Raw genomic sequence first — 11,054 nt, forward strand, 5'->3', positions numbered from 1 at the left:
AAGGCTACACATTTAAGGGCAGATTTATCAAGGGTCGAGTTAGAAGTAATGGGAGTTTTCTTTGAAATCCCAGAAATTCGAATAGAAAAAGACCAACTGAAATTTAGCAAAAAAAAAATCAACTTTTTTTTTATTGCGGGTGAATAGGTAGTTTTCGTTGAAAGTCGAATCGCACGAATCGAACATCGTATTCGATCAAATTCAATTCGGAGTTTTTAAATAAAAAAAAAACTTTTAGAATTTTTAAAGTCCACCAATTGACTCCAAATAGGTTCTAGGAAGTCCCCTATAGGCTAAAACAGCAATTCAGTAGGTTTTAGATGGCGAATGGTCGAAGTTGAATTTTTAAAGAGACAGTACATGATAAATTTCCATATTCAAATGTTTTTTCAAATTCGAATCGAATTTGGACGATTCCCTAGTCAAAGTAAACAAAAATAGCTGGAAATTCAATTTTTTTCTTACTTCGAATTTTCACTTTGACCGTTGATAAATCTGCCCCTTATTGTTACTTTTTATTCCTCCTCTTTCTATTCAGGCCTCTCCTATTCATATTCCAGTCTCTTATTCAAATCAGTGCATGGTTGCTAGGGGAATTTGGACCCTAGCAACCAGACGGCTGAAATTACAAACTGGAGAGCTGCTGAATAAAAAATAACTCAAAAACCACAAATAATAAAAAATGAAAACCAATTGCAAATTGTCTCTCTACATCATAACAAAAGTTTATTCAAAGTAAACGACCCCTTTAAGTGTCGGCTTCACGGCTACGTGCCTGCTCTTCTCGCACACAATGGCGCCAGCAGCCGACAATTCAACCTATAGGAGCCCGAGCTCCAATTAACTCTTACTTCTCCTCACAAGTCAGAGACTGCCCATACGTGGCTGCGCCTGACTCTTTCTGAAGTCCATACTTTAGCTGGTTAAAGGCAGCGCCGCCCGTACGTGACCTCATCACGCAGGACGTCCAGGTTCTTACTGCCCTTCCTGCCTGTGCCCTTATTGTAGGCCCGTGACGTACATCCGGCCTCATAGCCGCATTTCCGCAGCGGGTGCAGAAGTGACATTGAGGAAGGCGAACTCGAGGTGAGTGTGCAGCGGTCTCAGGTCCGGGCTGAGGGGACTGAGTGTGCAGTGCGGGAGGGAACGCGCTATTTCCTATTCTCGCGCGGGATGGATTTATTTGTGAGAGAGGACTGGGGTCTGAATGGACAGGCGGGGGGCTCGGTGTGTGCAATTAGTGCGTTTCAAATGTCATCCTGCAAGACTCTGCTCCTTTGATGGGTTGCTGGGAATTGTAGTTTTGTTGTGGCATTGCTGACAGTGCGGCTCTATGGCTGGTTAGTGCTCATTCCCTGCTTCCTGGTGACCTCTCCGGCCATAAAGTAGTGCCTAGTCACGTGTCCTGCCTGCTGGGCCTCTGACTGGTCAATAGGGATTCTGACTGTGTATCCTGTGCTTGAATGGCTGCCCCCATGGCTACACAGCAGCTTGTTTATATCAACTATAGTAGTACTTATCTGTTATCTACTGTGTATCCTGTGCTTGAATGGCTGCCCCCATGGCTACACAGCAGCTTGTTTATATAAACTATAGTAGTACTTATCTGTTATCTACTGTGTATCCTGTGCTTGAATGGCTGCCCCCATGACTACACAGCAGGTATTTATATAAACTATAGTAGTACTTATCTGTTATCTACTGTGTATCCTGTGCTTGAATGGCTGCCCCCATGGCTGCACATCAGCTTGTTTATATAAACTATAGTAGTACTTATCTGTTATCTACTGTGTATCCTGTGCTCGAATGGCTGCTCCCATGGCTACACAGCAGCTTGTTTATAAAAACTATAGTAGTCTTTCTGAAAGAAAAAACAGTTTTATCAGTGCAGGGCAACCATAACATTATATTGTCATTCCTTTAAAATACTTTCATTTTTAGATGTTACTGTTCCTTTAAGAGTTGGAACCTAGATAACAGGAAGGTTGAGGGGGGACAAATACTGACCAATTCCCAATATTCTAACTCTAATGTCCGACCCCTGTACCTCTTACAATGCCCCACCCATGACCTCTGGCAAAATCTTCGAAGGCTAAAGGCAAAAAAAGTAGCAGGGCCAAAGTCTGGAATTTCTTCCAAGCTTTATTGTGGATGCAGAATGTCGAACTTCAGTATTGTAATGAATTCTATTGATTGTATCATGTGACTCTTATGACCTTGTCTGTCTGTTATTGTGCCCTAAAATTATCTGGGTAACAAGATGTTCCAACACAGTGTCACACCAGTCTCACTGACCTTGTTTGTCCAGATAATTCCAACATGAAGACTGACAGTGTGTTTGTCACCTTGTAATTCTGTCACCTGTATGGCCAAGTATCATCAGAAGTGTGTGTGTATATATGTATGTGTGTTTGTACTTCCTCCCCTATTTACTGGGTTTCCTAAACATTTCCACCTTTCTTAATGGAATTTATCAGGGAGCAGGTCGATTCTCTGTCATTGAGAAACACCTGAAAAGCAGTCGGCTTATATAGACTGGGGGCGGGGCTTCTAGGTGCTATAATTTGTACTAAGGACTTTCTAACTTATGGCCCTTCAGCTGCAGTTCAACTACAACTTCCAGTACTGTTGGCACTACTATACCTTCTATCCTGTTACTATAGGCACCATCTCTCCCTACTATACCTACTATCCCACAGTCACACTCCCTTCCCAGAGACTATTATCCACTGTTACTATAGGCACCATCTCTCCCTACTATACCTGCTATCCCACAGTCACACTCCCTTCCCAGAGACTATTATCCACTGTTACTATAGGCACCATCTCTCCCTACTATACCTGCTATCCCACAGTCACACTCCCTTCCCAGAGACTATTATCCCACTGTTACTATAGACACCATCTCTCCCTACTATACCTGCTATCCCACAGTCACACTCCCTTCCCAGAGACTATTATCCACTGTTACTATAGGCACCATCTCTCCCTACTATACCTGCTATCCCACAGTCACACTCCCTTCCCAGAGACTATTATCCCACTGTTACTATAGGCACCATCTCTCCCTACTATACCTGCTATCCCACAGTCACACTCCCTTCCCAGAGACTATTATCCACTGTTACTATAGGCAACATCTCTCCCTACTATACCTGCTATCCCACAGTCACACTCCCTTCCCAGAGACTATTATCCACTGTTACTATAGGCACCATCTCTCCCTACTATACCTGCTATCTCACAGTCACACTCCCTTCCCAGAGACTATTATCCACTGTTACTATAGCACCATCTCTCCCTACTATACCTGCTATCCCACAGTCACACTCCCTTCCCAGAGACTATTATCCACTGTTACTATAGGCACCATCTCTCCCTACTATACCTGCTATCCTACAGTCACACTCCCTTCCCAGAGACTATTATCCACTGTTACTATAGGCACCATCTCTCCCTACTATACCTGCTATCCCACAGTCACACTCCCTTCCCAGAGACTATTATCCACTGTTACTATAGGCACCATCTCTCCCTACTATACCTGCTATCCTACAGTCACACTCCCTTCCCAGAGACTATTATCCCACTGTTACTATAGGCACCATCTCTCCCTACTATACCTGCTATCCCACAGAGACTATTATCATTTAAGCTGTTTTTAGGGGAAGACTGAGTGATATTTGATATTACATAATGCATGTATATTGAAAAGTTGCTTAGAACGTTCTATTATTAAAAACTTAAGTTTTTGTTTGTTAGCAAAACTGATGGTGGTACTTGTGGACTGTAGAAACTGAAGGTTCATATTAACGAGTTCTGACTTTTTCCGTTGTTTCTTTGCAGGCAAAAATGGCAGAAGATATCCGCACTAAAATAGAAAATTTCAAAACCGCTCCATTTGATGCTCGGTTCCCCAATCAGAATCAGACCAAACACTGCTACACCAATTACCTGGGTAAGTCTCCTCATTCCTCAGTTCCAGCACTGAGGTGCAATTCTTTTATACTTCACTCTTGTGACCACTGAAATGTGGCGTCAGTTCTTGGCACTGAAGCACAAAGATACTTATAGGTTAAAGGAAAAATTCAGTGCAAAATAAAATATATTTTTAATATAGAGAGAGCTGAGAAGGAGGAAGTATTGTTACATATCCAGTCACTCCAGTTTTTATACATTACATTTTTGCCTAACTAACTATATAAGAAACATTTTTTATTTTGCACAGCCTATTTATTCAGTTTTTATTTTCACTCTGAACTGTGCCCAATTCATGAGTAAAGTAAATGTATTCAGATTGGTCCTTTGAGCTCTTTTGCACTTTACGTTCTTTTTCTCTTTTCTAGTCATTTCTGAGATATTGGCAGTTTTAAAATGAATAAGCCAGGTTCTCGATTTTGATCGTGAGGGACCCTAACTGTATTTACCCTTCCTGTATAGTCTGTTAACCCTAGGGTTGCTGGCTGGTTTTGAGAGCTGATAATAGCTGTATAAGACTGACAATATTTCAGAGAATATTAAAGGAGAACTAACGCTTAACTAAAGAGTAGGTAGAAATGTTGTACATTATATTTTGTGCTTCTGTACCAGCCCAAGGCAACCACAGCCCTTTAGCAGTAAAGATCTGTGTCTCCAAAGATGCCCCAGTAGCTCCCCATCTTCTTTTCTGCTGATTCACTGCACATGCTCTGTGCTGCTGTCACTTACTGAGCTTAGGACCCAACAAAATAGTGAAAGGATGCCATAGACTGCAGAGCTCTGCTGCGTTAGTGCTTTATTGTACACACGACATGTTTCGAGTCACACGGACCCTTTCTCAAGTGTAACAATCACATGCTCAAAACACCTCTTATAACCTTAATTACCACACAGTGTTCCTCCTCCCACCAATTACCTCATTAGTCCAGGGTAATAGTAAAAGTGTAAAATCCGTAAAACGTTTAAAAGTCCCAGTGATCTCCAGTGAACAGGTAGTGTCCAAGTGCCAAAGTTCCATATCCTCAGGTTCACTCTATAATAAAAACAAAAAATCCAAAAACCCACATCACCTTAGTCCACTGAAAAATGGACAACTGCTTTTGGTTTAAAAACAATTAAATATACATATTCACATAAGAAAGGTGGTACTATCCTTTTTTTGGATCTACCTGTCCTAACAATCCAAGAATACATGCATAACTGTGCCTTTCCACAATTATTCTAGATATACATTCATTTTAGACTATTACACTTTACAATACGATTTACGTATTAGAACAATAGCTTCTCCCTTACCTTACCCCCAACTGAGAGGATAGGCACCAATTAATATCTGAAATAAATAAGAGTACATCATTACAATTCTTATAAAAAGCATTTCAAACTCCAGGCATCATTAAGCCCAACTGGGGCTAGTGAATTCAATTTTGAAATCCATTTGGCTTCACGTTGTAGCATCTTTTGCTTGAAATTTCCACCTCGACTTAATGGTTGTACTACTTCGAGGACCACCCATTTCAATTGCCCGTGGCTATGTTTTGCCTCATTAAAATGTCGGGCTACAGTCGTATCTGTCTGAGATCCTGGTTTATAATTCCTTATGTCCCCTTTATGCTCTTTAATCCTAGTTTTTACATTTCTCATTGTCTGTCCCACATAGACTAGGCCACACGGGCACTTCAACATGTATATGACCCCTTTAGATTCACATGTGGCATAGTCATTCAAATTAAGTTTATTAAAGTCGAATATGAATGTATTTCTAGAATAATTGTGGAAAGGCACAGTTATGCATGTAGTCTTGGAACGTCAGGACAGGTAGATCCAAAAAAGGATAGTACCACCTTTTCTTATGTGAATATGTATATTTAATTGTTTTTAAACGAAATAGCAGTTGTCCATTTTTCAGTGGACTAAGGCGATGTGGGTTTTTGGATTTTTTGTTTTTATTATAGAGTGAATCTGAGGATATGGAACTTTGGCACTTGGACACTACCTGTTCACTGGAGATCACTGGGACTTTTAAACGTTTTATACGTTTTATGGATTTTACCTATTTTACACTTTTACTATTACCCTGGACTAATGAGGTAATTGGTGGGAGGAGGAACACTGTGTGGTAATTAAGGTTATAAGAGGTGTTTTGAGCATGTGATTGTTACACTTGAGAAAGGGTCCGTGTGACTCGAAACATGTCGTGTGTACAATAAAGCACTAACGCAGCAGAGCTCTGCAGTCTATGGCATCCTTTCACTATTCTTTTTATGTTAATTGAGGTCTATACGGTGTGACCTTTGGAAGGAGTGCCTACTATTGCAAAGATTGGGGATAAGATGATAATTCGTTTGAGTTTAGGGACCCACTCACAACATACAGTACACATAGAATAGAAATGTCACAATATAAGGCTGATTAGTAATTAATACACATAATTACTACATGGCAGCACAGAAACCAGTGCAATTAGCATCAGAATTGAATAATCAGCAAACCTGTAGCATCAGCTTATATTACAGCCAGGGAAGCTCATTTTCTGCTGGATAATTAGTGACGAGCCCTAAGCTTAGCTTCTCAACAGCCAATCAGAGCCCACTGAGCATGTGAGTGTCACAGACACTTTCCAAGATGGTGACCCCCTGTGACAAGTTTGAAGTCCTGGATCATTGCTGCTATTGACAAGCTGACACTTTGGACTGGAGCAATAAGTTCACTATATAAAATATGCCATTTTTTGTCACATTAAAGGGGTGGTTCACCTTTAAGGTAACTTTTATTATGTTCTAGAACGGCCAATTATAAGCAACTTTTCAATTGGCTTTCATTATTTGTTTTTTATAGTTATTTGCCTTTTACTTCAGACGCAGTTTTCAAATGGGCATCACTGATCCCTTCTAAAAAACAAATGCTCTAAAGGCTATAAATGTATTATTGTTACTTTTTATTACTTAAACTTCTATTATTACCCCCTCCTACTCATATTCCAGTCTCTTATTTAAATCTATGCATGGTTGCTAGGGTAATTTGGACCCTAGTTACCAGATTGCTTAAGATGCAATTTGAAGAGCTGCTGAATAAAAAGCTAAATAACTCGATAATAAAAAAAATTGCAAATTGTCTCAGAATATCCCTCTCTACATCATACTAAAAGTTATGTCAAAGGTGAACAACCCCTTTAATTTTTAGGGTTTAGCTCTTATTTAAAAAGAGAACATTCATGGGGGGGATAGATCCCCTTTAATTAGAACAAACTACACCTCACACTGATAAAGTCTCAAGCATAACACCCCATACAAAACCCATGTCTTCTTCTCACCCCCCTGCCAATCCTTTTTGTAGCCATTAATTGTTGGGCGGGGCAGTATGCAGCTTTTTACTTTAGGTCATTAATATATTAGAATACACGAGCCATGAATATACTATAAATTAATTTCCTAATGGTGCCTAGTGATGTCATCGGAGCTCCATGACCTATGAGGTTTAACATCTCATGTGCCAGTGCCGGGAGGATGAGAATTAAAGTAGCACAGCTCCTCTTCAGATCCTGCTCTTCTGATCATCCATATTTATATGGGCCTGGATCCTTTGTTTTTCAGATTATCATCGCTGCTTGAAGGCTAAGGATAGCAAAGGACAAGATCCGTATCCCTGTGAATGGTACCGTCGTGTATACAGATCAATGTGCCCCCTGAAATGGGTAAGTCACTTTGTAGTCCTTTATTCGTTGCTGTTCCCTGCCTACACCTATTAAAGGAACAGTAACAGCAAAAAATTTAATTGTAATATAAATATAATCCAGTGTTGCCCTGCACTTGTAAAACTGCTGTTTGCTTCAGAAACAAACTACTGTGTATCAATGGGGGCAGCCATTCAAATAAAGGATACACAGTAGATAACAGATAAGTACTACTATAGTTTATATAAACAAGCTGCTGTGTAGCCATGGGGGCAGCCATTCAAACACAGGATACACAGTAGATAACAGATAAGTACTACTATAGTTTATATAAACAAGCTGCTGTGTAGCCATGGGGGCAGCCATTCAAGCACAGGATACACAGTAGATAACAGATAAGTACTACTATAGTTTATATAAACAAGCTGCTGTGTAGCCATGGGGGCAGCCATTCAAGCACAGGATACACAGTAGATAACAGATAAAGTCTGAAGAATCCCATTGTATACTATGGAGCAAATCTGTTATCTACTGTGTATCCTGTGCTTGAATGGCTGCCCCCATGGCTACACAGCGGCTTGTTTATATAAACTATAGTAGTACTTATCTGTTATCTACTGTGTATCCTGTGCTTGAATGGCTGCCCCCATGGCTACACAGCAGCTTGTTTATATAAACTATAGTTTTCCCCATCCCACCCATAATTTGCATTTACAAATTAGAATTTGGTTCGGTATTTGGCCAAATCTTTCGTGAGGGATTCGGCCGAATCCAAAATAGTTATGTTGTATCCCTAGTATTTTTTTTTTTTTGGTTTAAAAAAAAAAAAATAGAATTTTTAGATTAAAAAAACAAAAAAAAAACAACCAAAACACGAATTTTTCAAGATTTATTATACCCCAAGCCTGGAAATAGCTTGAATCCTAAATAAAATCTAAAACCTGTCGAAGACACAAATATCCTTCATGATGTTCCAGTTTTTTTCCAGTGGGTTTCACTAGAAAACTGAATCAATTATAGTTATTTTCCACCGAAAACTCCATCACTTCGACTTTTCAGGTTGTTAACCTCAAATTCACTGATTTGAGTTTTTCCTATGGATGCACCGAATCGAGTTTTCGGTCCGGGATTTGGCCAGGATTCTGCCTTTTTCAGCAGGATTCGGTTGAATCTTTGTGCCTGGCTGAACTGAATCCTAATCTGAATATGCAAATTAGGGATGGGAAGGGAAGTCATGTGATTTTGCCACAAAATAAGTACATTTTTTTCCATTTTTTTTTTCTTTTCCTGCCCCTAATTTGCATATGCAAATTAGGATTTGGATTCGGTTCTGTATTTTGCACCGAATCTTTCATAAAGGATTTGGGGATTCGACCCAAGCCAAAATAGTGGTTTCGGTGCATCCCTAGCTTTTTCCATTTAAGATTTTTCATAATTTAGAAACCATTTGAGTTGTGAGCTCATTCGAGGTCTAAAAAAAAAAGCTTACTTAGGGTAAGGGCGACTAATCTCTCTGAATCTGCAGGTGTGTCCTGACCCTTAGGTCTAAAATTTGTTCTTTGATAAATAAGCCCCTTTCAGTGCCGCTAGTTGCTTACTGATGGAGAGAAGAGCAGTCGAACTGCTGTTCCTCATCCCTTCACCTGCCTGACATTGTGCATGAGCAGAGACGAGGCTGCTGTAATATTTGTTTTCATTCATATTCTGTTTTTCTAGGTTGAAAAGTGGGATGAACAGAGAGAGAGTGGCACATTCCCAGGCAAAATCTAAGCCATGGACTGGCTTTCTCTGCTTGGTACAGGAGTATCATCAATGCTTGAACGTGTCAGTGCTTAATACAATGATAATATTTGCATCTGTCATTGAGTGAAGGGCAAGTAATACAATTCCTTTATATGTTAATTAAATCCTCCATAAACAAACCTTTCTCTCTTGTCGTGATTATTTGCTTGAAGAGAGTCACTTGTGTAAAATACTGCCCTACAGCTCACACAACAACGTTCATATGGATCTAATGAGAACTTCAGGTGCTCTATTAAACCTCAAGGGTCAGAGCACACAGGCAGATTCATCGCCCGGCGACAAATCTCCTCTTCTTCTGGGCGACTAATCTCCCCCAAACTGCCTCCCCTGCCGAGATGGCACTCGGAGCGATTAGTTTTCTGAAGTTTCCCCGTCCGGTGACATCGGAAAATAAATCGATCCGAGTTCCATCTCGGCAGAGGAAGCAGTTTGGGGGAGATTAGTCGCCCAGAAGAAGAGATTTGTCGCTGGGCAATTCAACTCCCTGAATCTGCCTGTGTGCCCTGACCCTAAAGTAACCCTGCACTTGGGGGTGCCAAATGTAAGGCACCCTCAAGTGATTGCATTGACTTACCTGAAACCCCAGGCCAGTGCTCCTATCGGCAGAAAACTGCACCGGCCTGGGTACCGGTGAGCACCACGGAGTGATCCTCTTCTGGCTTCATTTTTACAGCTGTTGAATGTAGTAACTGCCAATATAATTTTGTAACCGTCATTTACTGGAAGGGCCATATTTATTACCATAGGAGACATAGCCCATAGCAACCAATCGGCAATTTGATTTGAAAAGTTAGAAAATAAAATCTGATTGGTTGCTATCAGTTTGAAAAAAAAGTCCATCAAGTCCAACCCCTCCAAATGACAACCCAGCATCCATACACACACCCCTCCCTACTGTCACATATATTCTATAGCGGAAAATCATATCATACTTACCGAGACTTGTTTCCTGGACTGGAACATGGCAGTGGGCACAAAAAGGGTTAATCCCCCTGTCGTGCGAAAGGCACAGGAAATGACGAAATAAAAGGAACTCGTCTTGGCTCCCATTCTTACTGACTGAGTAAAATACCCCTGGGAGGGAATTCCCTGCCCACCGCCATGTTCCAGCCCAGGAAATGAAAATCTCGGTAAGTATAATATGATTTTCCACTTTCCTGTTCCCTTCACATGGCAGTGGGCACACAAAGGGACTTAACAAGCTTTATTAATCGGGTGGGCAAAGAAATCATTAACCCATATGTGCACTAATCATTTATTGGAAGTTGCAGCGGCTTGATACTACTAAGTGCTTCCCCAGGATCAGAAACCGGAGGAATCTCTTGTGGGGTTCCCATATGGGAATGTGAAAGTACGCATCTAAAAGGTCTATCTTTGCCATCCAGTCTCCAGGGCAGATGTGCATGGCGATGGTTCTCATTGACTCCATCTTGAAAGTTTGAACATGCAAGTGTTGATTGAGAGACTTCAGGTTGAGGATGATCCGAAATGACCCATTTTGTTTTTGTCTTAGGAATAGGTGAGAGTAAATACCTGAAGTGCTCTTGTTTTGGTACTTCCTCTATGACCCCTAGTTTAGGAGATCCCATAGGGTGATCTG

At 40.7% G+C, this 11,054-nt stretch overlaps 1 protein-coding gene across 1 annotated transcript; it reads left to right on the forward strand.

Moving 5' to 3' along the window:
• The first annotated feature begins 1,068 nt into the window (after positions 1 to 1,068).
• On the forward strand, positions 1,069 to 9,573 carry cox6b1.L (cytochrome c oxidase subunit VIb polypeptide 1 (ubiquitous) L homeolog). Its single transcript, NM_001171702.1, has 4 exons — positions 1,069 to 1,086; positions 3,847 to 3,958; positions 7,572 to 7,672; positions 9,368 to 9,573. Exons 2-4 carry the CDS (start codon positions 3,853 to 3,855, stop codon positions 9,419 to 9,421), a joined length of 261 nt encoding a protein of 86 aa, NP_001165173.1. The 5' UTR covers positions 1,069 to 1,086; positions 3,847 to 3,852; the 3' UTR covers positions 9,422 to 9,573.
• Positions 9,574 to 11,054: the final 1,481 nt, after the last annotated feature.

Source organism: Xenopus laevis, chromosome 7L (assembly GCF_017654675.1).
Source record: "Xenopus laevis strain J_2021 chromosome 7L, Xenopus_laevis_v10.1, whole genome shotgun sequence".
In the NCBI taxonomy this organism is placed as follows: domain Eukaryota; kingdom Metazoa; phylum Chordata; class Amphibia; order Anura; family Pipidae; genus Xenopus; species Xenopus laevis.

Bases quoted from the DNA above. Each gene is read 5' to 3' on its own strand.
- cox6b1.L (NM_001171702.1), top strand. From the start codon at position 3,853: ATGGCAGAAGATATCCGCACTAAAATAGAAAATTTCAAAACCGCTCCA. The intron at 3,959-7,571 runs GTAAGTCTCCTC...TTTGTTTTTCAG, and splicing joins CTGCTACACCAATTACCTGG to ATTATCATCGCTGCTTGAAG. The intron at 7,673-9,367 runs GTAAGTCACTTT...CTGTTTTTCTAG, and splicing joins CAATGTGCCCCCTGAAATGG to GTTGAAAAGTGGGATGAACA.